At 43.0% G+C, this 23117-nt stretch overlaps 1 protein-coding gene across 11 annotated transcripts in view; it reads right to left on the reverse strand.

Moving 5' to 3' along the window:
* LOC145359914 (opioid-binding protein/cell adhesion molecule-like) overlaps positions 1-18480 on the reverse strand; it is a 1043301-nt gene extending 1024821 nt beyond the window's left edge. For all 11 annotated transcript variants that reach the window (XM_080214779.1, XM_080214778.1, XM_080214775.1 and 8 more), the window contains exon 1: positions 17876-18480. In XM_080214779.1, coding sequence (XP_080070905.1) covers positions 17876-18090 — 215 coding nt within the window. In that variant the 5' untranslated portion in view covers positions 18091-18480. The remainder of the gene's footprint in view (positions 1-17875) is intronic.
* Between the last annotated feature and the right edge of the window lie 4637 nt (positions 18481-23117).

Raw genomic sequence — 23117 nt, forward strand, 5'->3', positions numbered from 1 at the left:
AGGATCAAATCACATCTATTTTTCATTCTCAAAAAGGGAACAGCTTAACCTCACTTCCAACAGCAATGACACCATGTATATATAGTACTGAGAGCTTTGTAATGAAGTGTCTTATATAAAACTTCTATACAGCACGTTTGTAAAACTCTTCAGAACTAACCATGAAAATTGTATCAGTTTTGTATGCCCCTACCATCTTGGGTATATAAAGTCCTCGTGATTATATTAGGAATTCAAAATTTAAATCCTCACATATCACTCTTGCAATGTAACAAAAGAACCCAAGGCCTCATGTTTACAGTCAACACCCATACACAAGAGAGAAGGAAGTCAGGCCCATCACACTGTGAAATGCAGAGGCAGCCACTGAGGCTATCGGGTATGAATGTGGGCCTACCTTAATGCTCTGGGACTTTTAAGAAAAATATTAAACACCAGCCTTCTAGACATTACCACCTCCCACAAACACTTTCCATCTCAACCTTTGCCCCCCCCCAACCACTCCCCTCTATGACACCTCGTGCTCTTCTACCCACCCCCATGGCTACATCATCAATGCCAGCACATGTCCTATATCTACCATCCTTTGCCTTCCATCCTCCATGCCAACTCACCCAGTGTCCACTGTGCGCAACTTCAGGCCCTATGCTGAGATGAGAAAATCAAGTTCTAAGTGTCTACTGATAATGATTTTTAAATAGAGAAGTTAAGTAAAAAACCGACTCACTTCATTTAAATTCCTTTGACTCCTTAATCCCTTATAAAAGAAAACATTTAGTTCAAGTACTCAACACTTTTTAAAACATGCTATTATATTCATAGCCCCACAAGGGACTATAACCACTCGCATCTGTCAATCATGTTGTGAACTGACAGGCAGCCCACTCTAACAGTAATAGATTGTGAAATCACCCTGTACTGCCAGGGAAGTGGGGTAATTGAAATAATTTGACATTAAACCTGTACAGCTTTGAAATAGGAAAATGTAGTCATTCTGAGCATTAACAGATTTTTAAAAAATTATTCGGGCCTTAGCACAATGGAGCAGGAAAGTAAAAATCACAAACGTAATGACTTGCACAGATGGGTAAGCACAGTGTGATAAGAAGCACAGACCTCAGCCGTTAGTGAGATAAAGAGGCGAGCCACAACCTATATAATTCTGCTCATTAGGATTTTATCGTGCAAGTGTGGCAACCAAATATGTTACACAGCCTTTGTAAAAGAGAAGACACCATGTAGGAGGAGGTTGTGTCTTCCAAGCACGCTGTTGCATAATATTCTCTTTCACTGCAATTTACAGATTGTGTATTTTCAATCTTTTACCACAACAATAATCCTCAGATTTATATCAGAGTGAAAAAGCAAACTGCAGACTTCATTTAACTTGATAGGCAGGACATTTAAATGCCTTAATAGGCAGGATATCTAAATGCCTTGGCAGCTTGATAGTGGCAAGTATTTGAGTCATTTTTTGTGCACATGTATGTCAATGGTTAACAATCCCAAAAGCCATCTGACCTCTCCAAATGAGTCCCTGGACCTATCACCTCTCCAAATCTCACTAAATCACTCTAGTAAATTTAGATTTCACCTGAAAAGTAAAACCTACAAGTCACTGTAAAGCCTACAAGCCGCTAACAAAAATTACATATGTTTGAGTACGGCTGAACTTTTACTTGTGCCACTGTCCCCATAAAGCAAAGATGTGCAAACTACAAACTACTGTCCCACCTCCCTGGGGAAAATAGTAGGTGCTCAGTTTAGAGTCGGGTCTTCCAGATTCGGGGCTTTGGCACTATTTTGGCTAAATCAGAAACCCTCTTCATCCCTGCAAAATCTCAAGGCTCAGTTGGCCATTGTGTCTATCTGGATGTTCATAGTAGCGTTCTGGGTGAGATGGGGTTTACCTTAAGTGTCACTCCGAATACAAGTAAAAGAGGGCATTGGAAAAATGGAATCAGAAATGATAAGTGTTCTAATGAGAATTTTGGTGGTATTGGCAAGAATATTTCAGAATTGGAAGCAGGCCTTCTTGGGGATGGCCTCGATGTGAGATGTGCAACACTCATGGTCAAGCAAGATAGGAAAATTTCACATTCTAGATTTCATAAAGATGTTCAAAATCATGAGTAGGTTGGACGGAGTAGATGAAAGAAATTATTCCAGCTCATAAAAGGATCAAGAAAAGGGGCATACAGATTTGAAGTGATTTGCAAAAGAAGCAAATGTGATGTGAGAAAAAGAACTGTTTTACACAGTGAGTGGTTCAGGTTGGAATGACTGCTTAGAAGTGCAGTGGGGGCAGGTTCAACCCAAGCAATGAGATGATTAGTTCAATAGGATCAATGTGCAAGGGAATGGTACTCAGTTACAATGATCATTTGGAGAGCTGGTCCAGACACGATGGGCTGAATGGCCTCCTTCTGTGCCATACCAATTCTGTGATTATCAAGTTTAACAGTCAGCCAATGAAGTGGATTGACTCAGAAGCCAAGGGTTAGGATTTTCTGCTGGATTTCTTCTACAGCAATTTAATGGGCTTATCTATACTGAGATTGCCAATGTATCACCAGAAGATACTTCTCATAATACACCACTTAGGTCCTGAAATTGCTGGAAACTAGCTTCAGCGTAATGTTGGATCAATGGCACATGTTCCAATTCAAAGAATTTCAAGGAAATAGTGGTGTGCAGTGACTTACATCAGCTTTCATAAGATATATGGCATAGAAACAGACTTTGCCCAACAAGTCCATCATTGATGCTTATGCTTCATTCTCTCCTCATCTAAACCTATCAACATAACATCCTTTTTCCATCTCTCTGCTGTCTACCTTCCCCTTAAATTCATTTACACTATTTTTACTTCACATACTCCCTTTGGGAGCGAGTTCCACATTCTCACCTCTCGCAAGGTAGAGATAGAGTCGTAGAGGTTTATAGCATGGAAACAGGCCCTTCGGCCCAACTTGTCCAACTAGTCCCAATTGCCTGCATTTGGCCCATGTCCCTCTATACCCATCTTACCCATGTAACTGTCTAAATGCTTTTTAATAGATAAAATTGTACCCGCCTCTACTACTACCTCTGGCAGCTTGTTTCAGACATTCACCATCCTCTGTCTGAAAAAAATGCCCCTCGAGACTCTTGTGTATCTCTCCCCTCTCACTTAAACCTATGCCCTCTAATTTTAGGCTCCCTTACCTTTGGGAAAAGATATTAACTATCTGGCTGATCTTTGCCCCTCATTATTTTCTTCTGAATTCACTGTTGGATTTCTTGGGTAAGCAAAGTATGAAGTCTCACAGCACCAGGTTAAAGTCCAACAGGTTTCGTCAGCAGCACTAGCTTTTGGAGTCTCAGGCTCCTTCATCAGGTGAGTCTGAGACTCTGAAAGCTAGTGCTGCCAAATAAGCCTGTTGACTTTAACCTGTTGTTGAGAGACTTCTTACTGTGCATACCCCAGTCCAACGCCGGCATCTCCACATCATGATTTCTTGGATACCATCCTGTATCAATGGCCTCTTCCCCCCGAGCAGTAACATTCTTCCAGAAGTCAATGCTTTGAGGCCATTCGCACCACTCCCCTGGAAATATTGCCAAAATTCTAATCATGCACCTCCCCCATTCAGAACAGAGACAAAAGCAAATTTACTGGTAGCATTAATGTCTACTTGTGGAAGTGCTGTTGAAGAACAGTGCTGGTGGGCTTAAATGGTTGAAAAGGTTAATTCTGAGAACAGCACTTAAAGATTGATAGGGTATTGAAAGAGCTTTATGAAATAACCCATTGTCCATTTTATGATTATGTATGAATGACATTTCATTATAGATGCTACAATTTCTGGTCATTATAATGTTTAATAGATGTGTTAAAGTTACTATTTGCACCTCGCTATAAGAAGAGAATTCTTGGCAAAGGGACATTAGCAACAAAGGATGGATAGCTGATCACAATATTTGCATAAATGATAGACAAGAATGTAACAATTCCATAGTTAGTGTTCATTCCCCAGTGTTATTTTCATTACATTAAATTTATATCCATTATATGTTTGATCCAATACCAGTTAGAAGAAAATCTCTCTAACAGGTGCTCATGCAATCCTTCAGACTAAGAAATGACAACTTTGGATTAGATTGATATCACAAATAGGCTGATAACGGCTTAAGTGTGTTTATAAAACATAAGGAGACATAATTAAAATTAGATCTAATTAATGAGTGTATTCAAACTTGATTGCAATTAATCATTTTTGCATTTGGAAGGTTGTTAAATATGCATGTCATAGAACAAAAATAATTAATAATTAGTTGCTTGATAGCGCAGAAAAAAGAGACATGCTATTGAAGCTTTTCACCTTGCACTCGTTGGGACAGGTACAAAAACACCAAATTTCAAAGTTACATTGCAAGGCATAGGGTGCCGACTGGGTAGGCATGGCAACTCTGATTGCTCAAGCCATTGTCATGTTGAATCCACTGCCGACCCCACAAATCTGCTTAAGTCAAAAGCAGACACAATGCCTGGAGATTTTAACTTATGTCTGGAAAGAACAAATCCCTGGGCAGGGATACATGTAACGTCTAGAAAGCATTGCAAGCCAGACAGATAATCTTAAACTGGTTGTTAGTGTAATTATTGCAATCTCAGAATACTTTAGCAAGTAAGCAATCCCTGAAGGTAGACAGGCAGGTGGATAAGGTGGTTAAGAAGGCACATGGAATCCTTGCATTTAATAGCCGAGCCATAGAATAAAAGATCCAGAGAGTTCATGTAAAACTTGAGTTAAGCCACAACTTAAGCACTGTGTACAGTTCTGGTGACTTCATGACAGAAAACATGGAACTGCAGGGGGCATGTTGGAGAGAAGATTTACGAGGATGTTGCCAGGACTGGAAAGCTGCAATGATAAGGAAAACTTGGATGGCCTGGGGTTTTTCTCCTTGGGACACGGGTGGCTGAGGGGAGATTTGAATGAGATGTACAAAATTGCAAGGGGCTCTGGATAAGAAGAGCCTACTTAAGTTAGCAGAAAGGTCAGTGACTAAGGGGGATAGATTTAGAGTGACTGGCGAAAAGATGAGGGAACATGAGGAAACATTATTTTAAACTAGAGGGTTGTGGAAGGTCTGGAACTCACTGCATGAAAGGATGGTTGTGGCAGAAACCTTCGACTCATTTAAAAAGGTGTCTGCTACCCTGGCAGTGCCACTGTTGTTTCAGGTGGAGGACATTGTTACCATGCTGCTCTCGTATGGCTGCTGCTACACTGGCAGATGAGGACAACCTACTCAACTGGATATCAAAAAGGGAGAAATAAATTGGAAGTAATAACTAACGTGAATTATTTCCCTTTTCTACTGATAAAAAGGAGTGAAGTGCAAAATGTTTCACATGAAATTCAAAACTAGATACAAGGCAAGTTAGCAAGCAGTAGAAATAGAAATATTCCATTATAAATGCCAAAAACAGACCTTCAAATGTTCTGTTCTTTGCTTAGTAGCCTGCTTGGCTGTCTGAAACATTAATAGGCATATAGAGTTTTTAAAAATTGGTGACATTTAATAAACCACTGTGAGGAACAAAGCACATTGCAATTGAGATTTCTTGTTATTTTATCTCACCATGTCGTAAGGTTGTAGATTTTGTTCCTCGTGGATTTATTTTTTCAGTCAGCCCACTACCCCTCCCAAGAGTGCACATACATCCCCTTTCAACTCAACTTAATTTTAAATCCCCGATTTTCCGATACCTTTCTCTCTCTGCACTGTTCAGGATCCATGTGGTTTGGTTTGTCTTCCCATCCTCAGAGCTACAACTGCTTCTCTTCACCAGCAGACATGCTCTGCAGTGGCCCTGTGGAGATTTATTTTAATTTTTCCTTCCCCACTGCTGTAAGAGTAAAATTGCTAAACTTCCAACAAACAGTCAGGAATCAAATTTGCATTCCACTGGAACCTGTGAGCCTCATTTCAATTCATTCTTTGACTATTATTGCTTTTCAGATCATCATTGTGCTAATTGATACCTGAATCGTCTATAGAAGGAAGCTACACGGCTCAGATGTTGTATTAATTACATCAAAGCAGTCTTCAGGTGTAGCATTACAATGAGGCCTCTGTGAGACCCTAAACACAACGCCAAGTGAAATTTGCCTTAAGCTGCCTGTTGGCTCTCCATGATGCTGAAGGGGAGGGGAAGGGAGCAGAAATAAAAAAGAAACCAATTTATTAATGTACTTAAAGTAATGTGGTGTTCATCTTAACTTTAATGGAACTCACAAGGCATCCTGGAGCGCCACTAAATTGAATGCTCTACACATCACAAACCTACAGATCTCAAGGCATCAAATTCCCCTCAGTTCTTCAGACTCAAAAGCTTCAGAAGTAAACTCCCCTTAGCCTCCCTTCTGAAAAGTAATGATTTTTTTTAATGTAAAAGTCTTCCACCAGCATGTGCAAAAAGGATGAAGCTCCAAGTGACTTGCAGTTGTGCGAAATAAGTCACTGGATCGTGTGTTAATTAATGTCAAGTTTTCTGGCTTCCATTCACACTTTGTGGTGTAATGGCACCGAGGCTGCAAAATCAAAAATCCAACAGCGCAAAAGTAAAACCGAAATCGTGCTAAAGTAAGTCCAGAAAAACTTAATGGATATGTCAAAAAGCAAAGCCAGTTTTTTCAAAAAAGAAAATACGGTTTTCCCCCATGTTACCTCTTTTGCTAAGTCACACACTTTTCAATGGAATACAGCCTTATGTACATCATTTAATGAGCTCTGTAAGATTATCAGTGGCTGCTGGCTGTAAGTTTTCTATCACATATTGTATGTGAATTATTTTTTGATTTTCACACATGACTAGTATTAGTCCCGTGGGCAGTGAAATAACCAGACGGGCCGACATACTAAGCCACTTAGGTGAAATACATGGAAAATGTTCTCCTTTTATCTGCCTCCTGTCATCAGCTGACACAAATACATATCATCTGCAGCACTCGTCCATGTAATGCCAGGAAATTTTCTCTCTCGGAATTTTGAAGCAAAAATATAAAAAGGCTACATTATTTAAAAAAAAAGGCAAACTGTTTTGTGATGCACGTCAATTTTGTAGATATAATGCAACACGTTTCTGCAGAAAATAACAGATTTTACTGCAGTGCCTGTGATGTGATGACTGTTTTCATTGTCCACTATAATAACACGCCATTATGCCCTTTTCAGAGGTGTCAAACTTTTTCCCAATGTTTCCAGTAAAACAGTCAACTTACCATTTGTCACAGAATCTTCTGGGTCATTGCTGTATCAGTGTAATGCTGTTACCAACTCTAAAGGGACACACTTGTTATGTTTGGCTTCTGCGATATTTAACACACACTGTGGGGACACTCTCCTTTCATTTGTTTGAACAGGTCAACGGCTCGTGTCACTTACAGTGTATACATGCTGTTTAGCTTAACTACAAAACAACAGAAGCGATTTGTCCAGTCTCAGGGGATATGTGGGCAGTGACTGACACACCCCTTAAATTGGGTTTAAAATGTTACCTCCTTATTACATCAAGTTTACAAATGTTCATACAGTTTCATGCATTTCAAATTGATTTTTATTTGTCTCACTCTCGTTGACCACACGCTTCTCCCATTTACCCATCATTGACACCTTTTAAAGTTGATTTCAACCCCACTCTTTAAAGGGACAATTGCAAACAAGAATTTTCATGGATTCTGGAATTAAGGGTCAGAAGATTTACTAGGATGCTCCCTGGACTTGATGGTTTGAGTAATAAGGAGAGACTGGATAGACAGGGACTTCTTTCCCTGGAGCGTAGGTGTCTTAGGGGTGATCTTATAGAGGCCTACAAAATAATAAGGGGTATAGATCAGCTGGATAGTCAATATCTTTTCCCAAAGGTAGGAGCATCTTAAATCAGAGGGCATAAGTTTATGATAAGCAGAAGGAATCTCTCAGCGAAACCATGAAGAGATGGCTGCTGGTACCAGAGATGATCAGTGACAGATGTACTCACGTTCCTGGGTTCAAGGTTGAAAGTGGTTTAATGACCTGAGCAGGGCTGGAAAAGCAGGTACAGTGGCACACTCAAATGCATCCTGATGGATGTATCACAAAAAATCCTTTCACTCTGCCAACTCACGCCAACTCCAGGACATCATCCCACATTGACACCTTCAGCAAATGATCCTAATCCATTTGTTTAACAGATGTCATTAATCTTACTCAAGGAGTTGCCAGGGAGGCAAGAACAGAAGATATGGGTGAGGTCAACCTGATCATAGATCAGTTGGACAGTCAACATCTTTTCCCAAATGTAGAGGGGTCTGAAAGTAGAGGGCACAGGTTTAAGGCGAGAGGAGCGAGGGGAGAGATACAAAAGGATCCAGAGGGACAATTGTTTCACACAGAGGATGGTGAGTGTCTGGAACAAGCTGCCAGAGGTAGTAGTAGAGGCGAGTACAATTTTGTCCTTTAAAAAGCATTGACAGTTACATGAGTAAAATGAATAGTGAGGGATATGGGCCACGACCAATCTGGAGACTCTGACTGACACATATTGCAAGCTGTTTGCAGATCTGTCCAGGCAGCTGAAATGCATCTAGAGCATCCCAATAAATTGCTCAATGGTATGCCCACAGATAACACTGTGTAACTCCTGGACTTCAATGCTTGTGTTCCTCAGCCACATATTAAGCGGATCTCACTTGGGAAGTCTTCAAGCTGCAAAGATATGAGAGATGATGACCCTCATGTAGGAGAAAGCACTCTGGCAGCTGCCTGGAAACTTTGCATATATCTGCATAAAAAGTCCTTTTTTGGTTGGAAACCAATGGCACATTGACGGAGTTGATGAATAATCCTGGACCGTGTTGTTCTGGGGGTTGGTCCTTTAACTTCCACATGCGTACAACTGATGTGCTTGTGGAAAGCCAGCTGGAGCTGCAAATCAGAGCTCCTGCTCACATTGATTGGCATCTATGTCATGTCTGACATGGGTGCCTGTCCTGACAAACATACCCACAGTCACCCCATCTTGTGTATTTGTGAGACATCAACTGTAAGACCTGACAAACTGCTCGGTGAAGCCACGGAGGAATCAGAGGGAAAGATATTGATGGTGGTGGATTTGACAGCTGCTGGTAAAGCACCGCACCCAGCCCACTTTCACAGAGGGTCTTGTTCCAGAGGCTGCAAATCTGTGCAAGCTGATTGATGGGACAGCCTGAGCTACTCGTGTCCCAACACATTGAAGAAGTTTAATCTCTACCTGTGCATCCTATTTTGTTGGTACGGTGTCAGGCAAACTGTGCTCATCCTCTCTCTCCCATGGAGTGGCATGTCAGTGAGAAACTGGCTGCCACGGTCCCTGATGGTAGGACTGGAGCCAGAGCAGCTCCTGATGCTGCTGGCCATTTTTGTCCTCATCTGCGGTCTGGAAGCACAACATCCCCACACTGCAGAAGGTAGTCGTTTGGCCCATCATCTCAATATCCACACACCCCCCTCCCCCCACAACACCTGCACAACTCGGGGCTCTAAAGGACAATTTGGCATGGCCAATCCACCTAACCTGCACATATCATAGAATTCCGATGGTACAGAAGGAAGCCATTTGGCCCATCAAGTCTGTACCCAATGCAATCCCACCCAGACTCCATCACCATAATTCAATGTACTTACCCTGCTAATCCCTCTGACACTAGGGTCAATTTAGCATGGCCAATCAACCTAATTCGCACATCTTTGGATGGTGGTAAGACACTCACGCAGACACGGGGAGAATGTGCAAACTCCTCCCACAGTCCAAACATGTGGGAGGAAACCAAAGCACATTCAGACATGGGAAGAATGTGCAACCTCCAGACAGACAGTCGTTCAAGGCCAGAGATGAACATAGGTTCCTGGTGCTGCGAGGCCGCAGTGCTAACCATTTTGCCACCATGCTACCTTTCATGTCACCATGCCAATGCAACAGCAAAGTAGGGATCAAAAGTACAAACCTCCCGAGTTACGAAAGTCACCTCTCAGCACATGTACTGAGAACAAAGCCTTTCACACAATCAGGCAAGAAATTAGCTGCGAGGTCTCAGTATTTATTTGCACTCACGTCTTCAGCCCCCCTCTCGATTGCCACTGTACCCTTGCCTTGCTTTTACTGGCAAGTTCCAAGGATGCACAGAGAACCTGTGCACCCACAGTTAAAATTCCAAAAGCCATGTTCAAATTGCTGTACTTGACTGACTAACATATTGAAATTGACAACCCACCTCTCTGGAGAGGATCGTTCACATGCAGCCAAACATGCTGCATTCAAATGCGGAAATTAATGGGTTGGAACCAGCGTCCCAGCATGCTGTCTATTTCTACTATTCTAAACACCCATCCAATTCTGAAACCCACAAATTACGAGAATGCAAATTCAAATTCACCCCAATATTTCTGCATATTAATCTGATCATTTTAAAAGCACTTTTCAACCACAGGTCCAAATAATTGACTCTACAACTGTAAGTTTAACTATTCTCTCATTTGTATGAACATTAACACCGAACGTGAACCCCTCCCCTTGACATTCAATGGTATCACCATCACTGAATCTTCCACTATCAAAATCCTTGGGCTTATCATTGACCAGAAACTCAACTGGACTCACCACATCAACACAGTGGCTACAAGCGCAGGTCAGAGTCTTGGAATACTGCAGTGAGTAACTCACCACCTGATTCCCCAAAGCCTATCCAGGTTTGGGGAAATCACAAGTCAGGAGTGTGATGGAATACTTCCCACTTGCCTGGATGGGTGCAGCTCCAACACCACTCAAGAAGCTTGAAACCATCCCAAACAAAGCAGCCCCCTTGGTTGGCACCACATCTACAAACATTCAATCCCTCCACCACCAATGCTCAGTAGCAGCTGTGTGCACTATCTACAAAATGCACTCCAGCAATTCACCAAAGATCCTAAGACAACTCCTTCCAAACCCACAACCACTTACATCTAGAAAGACAAGGACAGCACGGTAGCATAGTGGTTAGCACTGATGCTTCACAGCTCCAGGGTCCTGGGTTCGATTCCCGGCTCAGGTCACTGTCTGTGTGGAGTTTGCACATTCTCCTCGTGTCTGTGTGGGTTTCCTCCAGATACTCTGGTTTCCTCCCACAGTGCAAACATGTGCGGGTTAGGTTGATTGACCATGCTAAGAAATTGCCCCTTAGTGTCCAGGGATGTGTAGGTTAGAGGGATTCGTGGGTATAATATGTAGGGATATGGGGGTAGGGACTGGGTGGGATTGTGTTCGGTGCAGACTCATAGAACATTGAACATAGAACATTACAGCGCAGAACAGGCCCTTCGGCCCACGATGTTGCGCCGACCAGTTACAAAAAACAATGACCCACTAGCCTATACCAATCCCTTTTCGTCCATAAACCTATCCAGAGATCTCTTAAATGCCCCCAAACTAGACGCATTTACAACTGCAGCAGGCAGGGCATTCCAATCCCTCACCACCCGCTGGGTAAAGAACCTACCCCTGACATCCGTCCTGTAGCTACCCCCCCTTAATTTAAAGCCATGCCCCCTCGTGCTAGCTTTCTCCATCCGAGGAAAAAGGCTATCACTATCCACCCTATCTAAACCTCTAATCATCTTATATGTTTCAATAAGATCCCCTCTTAGCCGCCTTCTTTCCAACGAAAACAACCCTAAATCCCTCAGTCTCTCCTCATAGGACCTCCCCACCATACCAGGCAACATCCTAGTAAACCTCCTCTGCACCCTCTCCAACGCCTCCACATCCTTCTTGTAATGCGGGGACCAGAACTGCACACAGTACTCCAAGTGCGGCCGCACTAGAGTAGTGTACAGTTGCAACATTACACTGCGACTCCTAAATTCAATCCCCCTACCAATAAACGCCAAGACACTGTACGCCTTCTTAACAACCTTATCTACTTGATTCCCAACTTTCAGGGATCTATGTACACACACACCTAGATCCCTCTGTTCATCCACACTATTCAAAGTCCTCCCGTTAGCCCTATACTCGACACATCTGTTGCTCCTACCAAAGTGAATTACCTCACACTTCTCCGCATTAAATTCCATCCGCCACCTCTCGGCCCAGCTCTGCAACCTATCTAAGTCTCCCTGCAGACTATGACACCCTTCCTCACAATCTACCACACCTCCAATTTTGGTGTCATCAGCAAATTTACTAATCCACCCAACTATACCCTCATCCAGATCATTAATAAAAATTACAAACAACAGTGGCCCCAAAACAGATCCCTGAGGCACACCACTCGTAACTGTACTCCATGATGAATATTTACCATCCACCACCACCCTCTGTCTCCTATCTGATAGCCAATTCCTGATCCAACTTCCTAGATTACCCACAATCCCATACATCTGCTCGATGGCCCAAAGGGCCTCTTTCTGCACTGTGGGGTTCTAAGATACATGGGAACACCACCACCTTTAAGCTCCTCTCCAAGCCACTCACTATCCTGACTTGGAAAGATAGCGCCGTTCCTTCGCAGTCGCTGGGTCAAAATCCTGGAATTCCCTCCCTAACGACATTGTGGGTCAAACTGCAGAACATGGACTGCAGCGATTCAAGAAGGTAGTTCACCACCACTTCTCAAGGGCAACTAGAAGTAGTCAATAAATGCTGGCCAGCCAGCGATGCCCATGTCCTACGAATGAATAAAACAAAAATCAGCATCTTTGTAACTACAAATAACGTGGTGACAGCATAAATGAGGCCACTGCATCCATGCCAGGTTTAAAAAAGACTGATTCAGCTAGTCCCACTCCCTAGCCCTTTTCACCATTGCCGTAGCAAATATTGTTCTCTTCTGGTGCTTATCCAATTTTTTTTTAAAGCTGTGACTGTGTCCGCCTTCACTATTCTCAGGTAGTGCATTCCAGATCTTAACCACACACTGTGTACAAGAGTTTCATCTAATGTCATGTTGCCTTCTTGTGGCAGCCACCTTAAATTGATGCCCTTTATCTCTCGACCCATCTGCCAACAGGAACAGCTGGTTTCCATCTACTTGCAGGTTCCTTGTGCATTTGAGCACTTCCATCAAATCTCCTCTTCGCTAAGGATAGCAAATACAGATTCTCTCACCTATCCACGTGACCCAAGTCCCTCGTGGCTGAAAGCCTTCACATCTGTCCTTAAGTGCCAAGCTGAGAGTTTGACACAATACGCCAGTTGAGGCTAATCTGATGTTAATTAAGGTTCATCACAGCTTCCTTGCTTTTGTAGTCAATGGGGGTGGGGGGGGGGGTGGGGGGGGTGATTTTTCAACCTTGTTATGGCAGATACAAATCCTAAAATTGCAGAAAAAGACTCTCGCAAAAGGGCTATCATGGAATTTGCATGGGGAGATCTTCCTGGTCCCCATTGGCGATGTTATCAGGCTCACACCTAGCAAGGGCTGAAATCTGATCAACATACGTCTAAATATTCCAAAATGGCTTTACACTGTTACTTCACCACTTGTTCCTCCTCGCTGACATGAAGTCAAGCCAGTGGGAATCTCTGCTGGTTTCCCAAAACCAGTGCTAGGTTCACAGTGCTGGATTGGCCAGGGTGGGGGAGCCAGCAAAGCGCTGCATTAGGAAGCGTGGTCTGAAGGGGAGGGGCCTAAAAGGGAGTAGGGCCTCCAGGCAACCGCATAACGGGAGCTGATTTCGTGTGGTGGGAGAAGACCGAAGTCCCGGTGTCAGCAAATGGCTGGGAATATGCCCAAAAGACCCAATGTCAGAAAATTGAGGGGCTGTGATCTCAAACAGTAATTTGAGATCACCCTGATCTCTGTGGAGCCAACCTCACTGGTGACTTTAGACCCTATCCCTCGCAATGATGGCTCTCAACATGCCCCCCACTTCAAAATGTCAAAGTGTGGCAAGAGCTGGAGAGAAAACCTGCCTGTTTCTATGAGGAGAAACACACCAATTTTTAGTCACAACATGAACTCTTGGCCAGAATTCTCCGGTCTCACATGCCCCATTACCGCTAGCAGCGAGCGAGAAGAATTTGGTGCTTAACCAAATCTCCATTCACAGCAGCAGGACTGGAGAATCGCAGGCATGGCCGAGGTCAGAGAATTCCAGCCTTTGCCACATTTGGGGGCAAATTCGGTCCTATGACTCTGTTTATAAAGCCCAGCATCCCATATGCCTTTTTAGCCACTTTCTCAACCTGCTCTGCTACCGTCAAATACATGTGCACATGTACCCGCTCCCCATCTCTCTGCTCCTGAAGTCTCTTTTGAATTATACCCTTATCAATCACTTCATTTCTCTGCTTGAAAATTTCATCTGTCATTGAATTACAATTTGCTGTATTTCTTGATGTTATGGCAAGGGGCCATCATTTCGCACTGTCCAACTCAGCTTGCTGTTCATGTAAACAAGAGACTAAGAACAATATCAAATATAATGAAGAATAAGATCTTGACAAGCAAAGTTCAAACTACTGGTACTAGTGACATATTTACTTTAGCATGCCAAATAGGGTATGGTTTCACAAATTCAACCAGGAGGACAAACTACACTTCCATGAGGTTTTGTTTGAATTTGTCTTTTGATGGTCAGTGCAGTCTATATATTAATTCTCCATTGGTTCTGCTTTGCAATCAGCCAACACAAGGCATAATCTTAGCAAACTAAAGAGTGACAATGTATGTGTACTTCCTCCTGTGGAGACTGTTCAAGCGTTCCTGCAAGCTCGCTGACTCAATTAAAAATTTCTAAAATAACAAACCTTACCTTAGGACTCAAACACTTAGCCCAATCACACTGGCCAATTGGTATTCATGCAACATCATCTTTAGCTGCACTGGCACAAAATATGTGTTCTAATGCAGCCAATGTAATAGGATTTGGCAGCTTAGTGTCAGTAATAGAAATGTCTGTAAAGGTTATCTTAAAATGCTCCCAGTCTGATTGGTCCACCAACTGCAACCCAATTTCTTGAAGTAAATAAAGTTAAAACTTCAAAAGCCTGTGGATGCCTCGAGGACAACCTGCAATTTGCTATTGCTGGTAAAGATGTAATTGGATAGTCACTATATAGCAAAATAACGTTTTCTCCACAACTCAGTGGGTCAGTGAATGAGCAAAGCTCCCCATGTACAACTGAGGCTCGAGACATGGATGGATCTCTCCATTCAAGACTCGACAGTGCAATTATTTCCTCCCTCACATTACTCTTGGAAATATCCATTTGGACTCCACCATGGACCCTTCTGTTTGGAAGGAGAGCACCTTTGCTGGCAGTGTTTGTTCAAACTCTTAGATCATTAAATAATAATAAAATGTTGCCTCCAGTGTCATGAAAGGGATACTGATCTTTTGCATTGAATACTTCAACTAGTATTTAATGGTGGAAGAACATTCTGATGGTTTGGGAAGGTGGCCCTTTGGCTCGTCTGGATCCGATGACCACAATGATTCGCTGATAAAATTCTGAAACACTACAATGCCTACTTAAGAATCCTTTCAGTTTCCAATCAGAAACTTGAATGGAGATGACCTTGATGCATCGACTAGATCATAAGCATTGCCCAATCCAGGCTGGCCATATTTGTGTTTTTACAATGTCTTAAATGGAAGCGGTTTCAATATATTTAGCCCATTAAATGCAACTCTTCACTTGGTCTCCCACAATGAGCATATTTTCCTTGGAGAGCATTAAAATGACCTTACTTCACTTAAATCTCTGAAATATAAATGACATCCCTGTGCAAGCAAAATCAACACCACTGGAGTTGTCACCTAACAGGAGCCTGAAATTCTGATCAAAAGGAAGAAGTATTTTTTTCTCGTGGCATCATTTGATACCATAAGAGAGAGGACTTGAAGTATGCTGAGTGCAACAGGAGCCATTCCCTGCCAACACGTAGTGACGGAGACTGACAATGCAGTTATCCCCAACACAAGCAAGATCCTTCTGAAATAAAAGGAACACATTGAGTGATCAAACATGTCTATCTTACTCCCTACACACCCATGTATGAACCATACAACATAAATGCAATTTATGAACTGAAATAATACACAAAAAATCTATACATATTAACCAGTTTCAAATACTTCAAAACAAGAATTATTGGTGAAAAAATATCACAGGCAATGGCTGCAAAGTTAAATTAAGAATCAATCAAGCTGTATGATAGGAATATAGGTTCTCAATTTCTTCCACTTAATAACTTTTCTGAATATAGAAAACAGAAGAGCAGACTGACTAGGAACAATTACCAGCTTCATTTTTTCCCCCTCAGTTCTCACACCAAAGATGATGAAGACGGTCCCTTATTGATTGATACATTCACAACATTGAAAGCATTACCAATTGTCACTACTATGGATAGCATAACCCAGAAAACAAAAACTGTAATAATGTATCCAGATGTCCTTTGATTAGAAGGGTGCCTCTCTGTCGAGATGGCTATACTCCAAGAAGGATTGCATTAATAAAATCGCTAGCACTGAACAGAGGGAGTGCTCTATACTAAGGCTACACAAAGCTAGCAATGTATACAAAACTGGATCCATTGATATTCTTCTGCCAGAGATGGATGTTCTAACCACAGCACCACAAAAAATGTAAAACAGCTTTATCATTTATTAATGTATTTAAAACAAAAAAAAGGCAACCTTTGTTTTTGCCGAAATGTTTCATGGGTTAGACAGATCCTCTCGTTTCTAAGGGTATATGAGGCAAATAATAATTACATACTAATGGCAGGATTAGCAAGAGTACAATAATACAATTAAACCTGCACAGAAGGAATCCTCGGCAATTCTAAAAATAAAACAACCAAAAGGATAAATGTACCAAAAGCACTCTCCTGTACAGTGACAAACAACTGCCCTTTTAAGCTTGTACCCAGCTCCTTCTCTCTCTCTCTCTCTATATATATATGTATAGAGAGAGAGAAATAATATTGAATAACTCGACCCGGACGGTAGCGCTTCTCACCTCCCCGCACCCCCCACCCCCCCTCCCCATCACCAACTCCTCCAGAAACTTAGAAAATCCCCGCAACCATCAAGACAGTTACAAATAAAACCAGCAGTCAACATCTTGGATAGCATCCAAGAATATGGGCAAAAGTGTAAATAAATGAATCATTCTGGCCATGAAAATTTCTCGGTGCGCGTGTGTGTGTGTATGCACACATGCCTGCATTCTACATAACTTATCAAAAAAAAGGGAAGGGGGGCTTGTTATTGTAATCGCCGAAAGCAACTGAAAGATAAAGTGGGCAAATTAGAATTAATCAGTTTTCACAGTGGAGCGGCTTGTATCGGGGAAAAATAATAATAATGCGCTTTCCATCCCCCCCCCCTCCCCTCCACAAGATGACATTGCAATACCTAGGCTGCCACACAGATTATATGTGGAGGCAAATGCCTGGAGGGGGTCGCGGGGGGATGGGGTAGAATATAAAGCTGTATCTGGAGTAGATAAGCCGCGCTCACCATGCTTCGCGACAAGGGCTTACCTATTTCAACATTATTAAATCCAACAAATACACCGCTGACCAACAAACATAGGAGGGATCCTGTCTTGTAATATGGACAACATGAAGACTCCGGAAAGGTTTCAGGAGGCAGATTGTTTCAGAAATAGAAATTGACACAGCGATGTTGACAGTGCGATGTTGACACAGTGATATTGACAGTGCAACGTTTGGTTAAGAACAATAAACATTTCAGTAAACAGGAACTTTTCATGCATTCTTTTAAAAGAACAATTGATGGAAATTCAATGGGTTCCGGAAGAGAGTTTTTTTTTAAACAAAAACAAACAGACACTTGTGTTGCCTACCTGAGGACGGCGTTCTCTCCCTGTCTCACTGTCACGTTGTCCATTGCTTTGGGAAAGTTGCTGTCGCTGCGGCCGACCGGCTCCCCTGCGGGTACAAGGAAAAGTAACCTCAGCGCTAGCAACATCAGCCACCTCCCGGGGCAAAAGCCCGTCAACTGCCGCGTCCCGGGGCCGAAGCCCCCCCTCGCCGGACAGAAGACCACACAGAGCCGCATGACAAGTTCGAAACCCAGGCGAGCCTCCTCCACAGGCAACGCAAGAGAGAAGAATATAAATATGTATGTATGAATGTATGTCTCCCTCTATATATTTGCAGGCACTTCCACACGGAAAACTCCAAAAAAATGTCTATGTAATCCAAAAAAAAATTATTTCCCAATTGAGCTGTATCCAAACTGTCCAGGATTTCCCTAAATCCCAAGAGGTCTTCTGGAAAAGGCAATAATGATTTGCAGTCCAATCCAAAGAAAAAAAAAATGAGAGAGAGAGGAGGAAAATAAGATTGTGCGAGCTTCTGTCACGGAGAGAGATGACAACAAGAATCGGTTGAAAGCTCGTAGCTATCCAACGCGGCTACAGCTCCAGTGCTGAAACAGTCCTTCCCATTACAGTATCGTCACACCGAGTCCGCCTCCCTCAATGGCCAGCACGCTGGAGTTACACTGGAATTGGACAGCAGGTAAAATAACCCTTTCCTCGACATCTCATCTTCCCCCCCCCCCCCCCCCCCACCACCACTTCATTTAACCCCTTCAATTCATGTTCACATCTCCAGCAAAAATTGAAACATCCTACATAAGCACATACACACACAAATGCATTTCAATGCACTTACTGACAACACTAACCACAGGACCGCAGTATAGAACCCAGTGTTGAATCAGAAATCCTTCACTATCGTGTAGCGACGGCCACCGATTAAAGACCCCCACATTGCTACACTTGCACAGCATGTCAATGGGGATTTAACCCTTTGCTCCCTGCAAAAAGCTTGCTCTGTCTCTGTCTCTCTCGCACTTAAATCTATTTACAAACCTCCTTCCCCTACATTCAGGCCCTTAAGACATTAAATCCTTGCATTATCAGCGGTAGTTCCCTCATGTCCAAATCAACTGCTGGACACGTTAAGGGTCTCTTTTACCGCAGCCCTCTGAAATGCAGCTAAAGTTAGTCACAAGTAATTGCAACCTTGCAATGCACAGATTTCAAGCCGTTTCGTTACAGTTGCAATTCATTTAATGATAACCACACACACACACACACACAATACAACACCCCCAAAGTACACCCGGGGCAACACACATTTTGCAGCCGTGTAAACCTCACTGATAAAACCAATGTTGTTGAGCTCGGTTAAATAAAGCGTAACTGGAAGCTCCTAACATCATTCGGTTCATCATTAAACAGTGACAGACAGCAAGCAAACTTTTTATTTTCCCTCTTGCAGTTGCAGATGCTCTTGAGACCAGCAGGGAATTCAAGCTATCTTTCCCCAACCATCATCACATATCAGTCATGTCAACATTTGTAAAATGCTCTGTCTGCTTTGAACAGAGGCCCTATTTAAAATTTTAGATAAATCAAATTGTCTGCGATGCAAAATAAACCAATCGAGTTACAGTCACCATTTCCAAATATGCTCCAAATATTCCTATTGGGTGGAATTTTCCCAACCTGCCTGCCGCAGGAAGCGTAGCGGGTGGGACCCGGACAATGTGAAGGTCCATTGACTTCCAATGGGATTTTCCGGACATGGGATGAGCCCGGCCAGAAAATCTCTGCCATAGAGTCACAGGCCAGTATTTTACAACCTCACTTGGGAGATTCTGGGGTGGGCGTGGTGGTAAAATCCCGGCCGTAGTCATAAAGGTCTGCGCACAGAAAAAGCCCTTTGGCCCATTGCTTATAAGCTGGCAAAAATCACCACCTAACCATTCTGATCCAGTTTTCCAGCACTTGACCCATAGCCTTGTATACTTTGGCATCACAAATACACATGTAAGTATTCAGTAGTCTCTGCCTCCACCACTCCTTCAGGCAGTGAGTTCCAGATTCCAACCACTGTATGGGTGAAAAAGCTTTTCCTCACGTCACCCCTGCAACTTAAATCTATGCCCCCGGTCATTGGTCCGTCCGCCAAGGGGAAAGGTTTCTTCCTGTCTTCGCTATCTGTGCCCCTGTGTACATCTCAACATGCCCCCCTCCCTGTCTCCTCTGCTCCAAGGAAAACAACCCCAGTCTGTCCAATCTCTCTTCATAAGTAAAACTCTCCAGCCTAGGCCATATCCTGGTAAATCTAATAATTCCAATGATGATTTTAGAAGTTACCTTTCCCCATGAACTTCAATGCTACTAATTAGATGGAAGTACTTCCTTAAAAGGGAAATCAAATATGCAAATACACACAATTGTCAAAGTGGATGATTTTTGCTAGAATTTTATTGCCTCACCCGCTCGAGGCTCATAAGATCCCCCCCGAGGCCAACGGAGAATGATTCTGGGGCAGGCGTGGCGGTAAAATTCCAGGCTTTGGGTGGAGTTCCTCTCAGTGACTCGCTTACATGCAATCAGATATCTTTTTCCTGGCACAATTGAAGACCCAACACAATATTTTAGAGAACTAGGTTTCTATTTGGAGAGAGATTTATTTTAAATTGCTTGACCTTACCGTTTTGTAATTGGCACCTAAAAATATTAGGGACATGGCTTCTGCATCACTGCAAAGTGGTTTCTGCCTGGCAGGAAAATCACTTTACAGCTTTTGTTTTATTAGTTAATGGGATGTAGGCATTACTGGCTGGGCAAGCAATCATTGCCCCATCCTTAATTGCCCTTGAAAGGATAGATAATCATAGAATCCCATTGAATCATAGAATCCCTGCAGTACGGAAGGATGCCATTCAGCCCATTGAGTCTGTACTGACCACAATCCCACACAAGCCCTATTCCCATAACCCCACACGTTTGCCCTAGCTAGTCCCCTAATACCAGGGTCAATTTAGCATGGCAAATCAATCTAACCTGCACACACCTACCTGGTTGTGAGAGGAAACCTATGCAGACACAGGGAGAATGTGCAAATACCACACAGACTGTGACCCGAGGCTGGAGTTGAACCCGGGTCCCTAGCATTGTGAGGCAGCAGTACGAACCACTGTGCCACCGTACCGCCCAAAAGAGCCAAGTATATTGCTGTGGGTCTGGAGTCAAAAGTAGGCCAGACCAGTTGAGGATGGCAGATTTCCTTCCCTGAAGGACATTGGTGAACCAGATGTTTTTTTGTACAACATGGTCAACATTCGACTTTTAAATCCAGATTTTCACTGAATTCAAATTTCACCATCTGCAGTGATGGGATTAGAACCCGAGGCTCCAGAACATTACACTGGGGCTCTGGAATACTAGTCCAAAGACGTACCACTGTGCCACCACCACTGCTTAAATGCGGAGCACAGCAACTTGAGACCCTTTTGACGAGGCTGGGTTACAGCTTTTGAATTCGCCCCCTTATGAAATGTGGCTTCGGGCCAGTGTCATTTCTTTAAAGGCCTTTGAGATCTGCACACATCGAAGAAACTAAAGTGCATTTATTTTTAAAGTGGGATGTTCTGAGAGCGTGGGTAATCCCACCTGGGCTTTTAAGTCATTTGCTCTGCCGAGACTGAATCACATTCTTGCAGTCAGCAGGCAGCCCGCATGTGCAGCATTTCCTCCTGGCTGTGAGAGGATCATTCCAGCTCACCAGAATAAACCACCTATTCTCAGCGAACAACTGATTCTGGAGTGATTGGTTTCAGACTGGTAACACAGCATGCCTACAAAATGTCGTATCTTTGAAGGAATGTGGCTTTAATTTAGTAATTACTCATTTTATGTAATTTTACTGCTCATCTGCTTTAATAAAATGCTGGAACAAACTAACTACATAGCGACAGTGACATGGGTCAGGCAGTGGCATGGTGGTATTGTTGCTGGATGAGTAATCCAGAGACTCACGTAATGCTCTGGGGGCACAGGTTGGAATCCCACCATGGCAGATGGGGAAATGTGAATTCAATTAAAATCTAGAATTGAAAGTCCAGTGGTGAACGTGAAACGATTGCCAATTGTCATGAAAATCCATCAAGTTCACAAATGTCCTTTTGGGAAGGAAATCTGTCATCTTTACCTGGTCTGGCCTATACATGACTCTAGATCCATAGCAATGAGATTGACTCTTAAATACCCTCAGGGATGGACAATAATAGCTGACCCAGCCAGCGATACCCACATCCCATGAAGAAATAAAAAAAAGAGAAGTTGACGAAGGAGCTGACAACGTTCAGCTTTTAATTTCTTCTGTCAGATCCGGGCTTATGATCCCTGATGCATAATTAGGCATCAGTAAGATACTTGTACGTTTAAGAAGCTTTTAAACAGGAGGGAGCTTGTGGAGGTCTGTCCACAGTAAGATGTCTCACATCACCAGATTAAAGTCCAACACGTTGATTTGGAATCATGAGTTTTCAGAGTGCTGCTCCTTCATCAGGTGATTCTCATTAGAGATCTCACTCATTGGAGATCCTCAGCCTTACAGAGGCTGCCAACACGCGGGAGCTGTGGTCTAATGTTGATAGTGCTGCTAAAAATGTACCAGGGCCTATAATCATAGAATCCCAACAGTGTAGAAGAGGCCATTCAGCCCATCAAGTCTGCACCAACTCCCTAACAAAGTATCATATGCAGGCGTTCTCCCCTGCCCCATTCCTTTAACCCCACACATTTTCCATGGCTAATCCCATCTAACCTTCACACCTTGGGACACTAAGGGGCAATTTACCATGGTCAATCAACCTAACCCACACATTTTTGGACTCTGGGTGGAAACTGGAACACGTGGAAGAAACCCAAGCAGACAGAGGGAGGACATGCAAACTGCAGACAGTTGCCCATGGCTGGAACCAAACCCGGGTCCCTGGCGCTGCTAATCACTGTGCCACCATGCCACCCCATATATATGTAGCCAGAATGGATAAATTATTCAATATATAAATTGACATATGGTTTTACTGTTGCAATTCAAATTTTCAACCCCTTTGTTCTCCCCCCATCAAATTTTCATGTGCTGATTGCTTTAATTAGTACTTCTAAATTAAAACTCTAACTGAGGCAGCAAATAAGCTAGTTTCATATTAGTCCATAATGATTGCAATTAGAACTGCATTAAACTCTTCCAAGGTATGCAGCACAACTTGAATATTTG

The sequence above is a fragment of the Carcharhinus amblyrhynchos genome, chromosome 29, assembly GCF_965287045.1.
Source record: "Carcharhinus amblyrhynchos chromosome 29, sCarAmb.v2.hapA, whole genome shotgun sequence".
Lineage (NCBI taxonomy): Eukaryota > Metazoa > Chordata > Chondrichthyes > Carcharhiniformes > Carcharhinidae > Carcharhinus > Carcharhinus amblyrhynchos.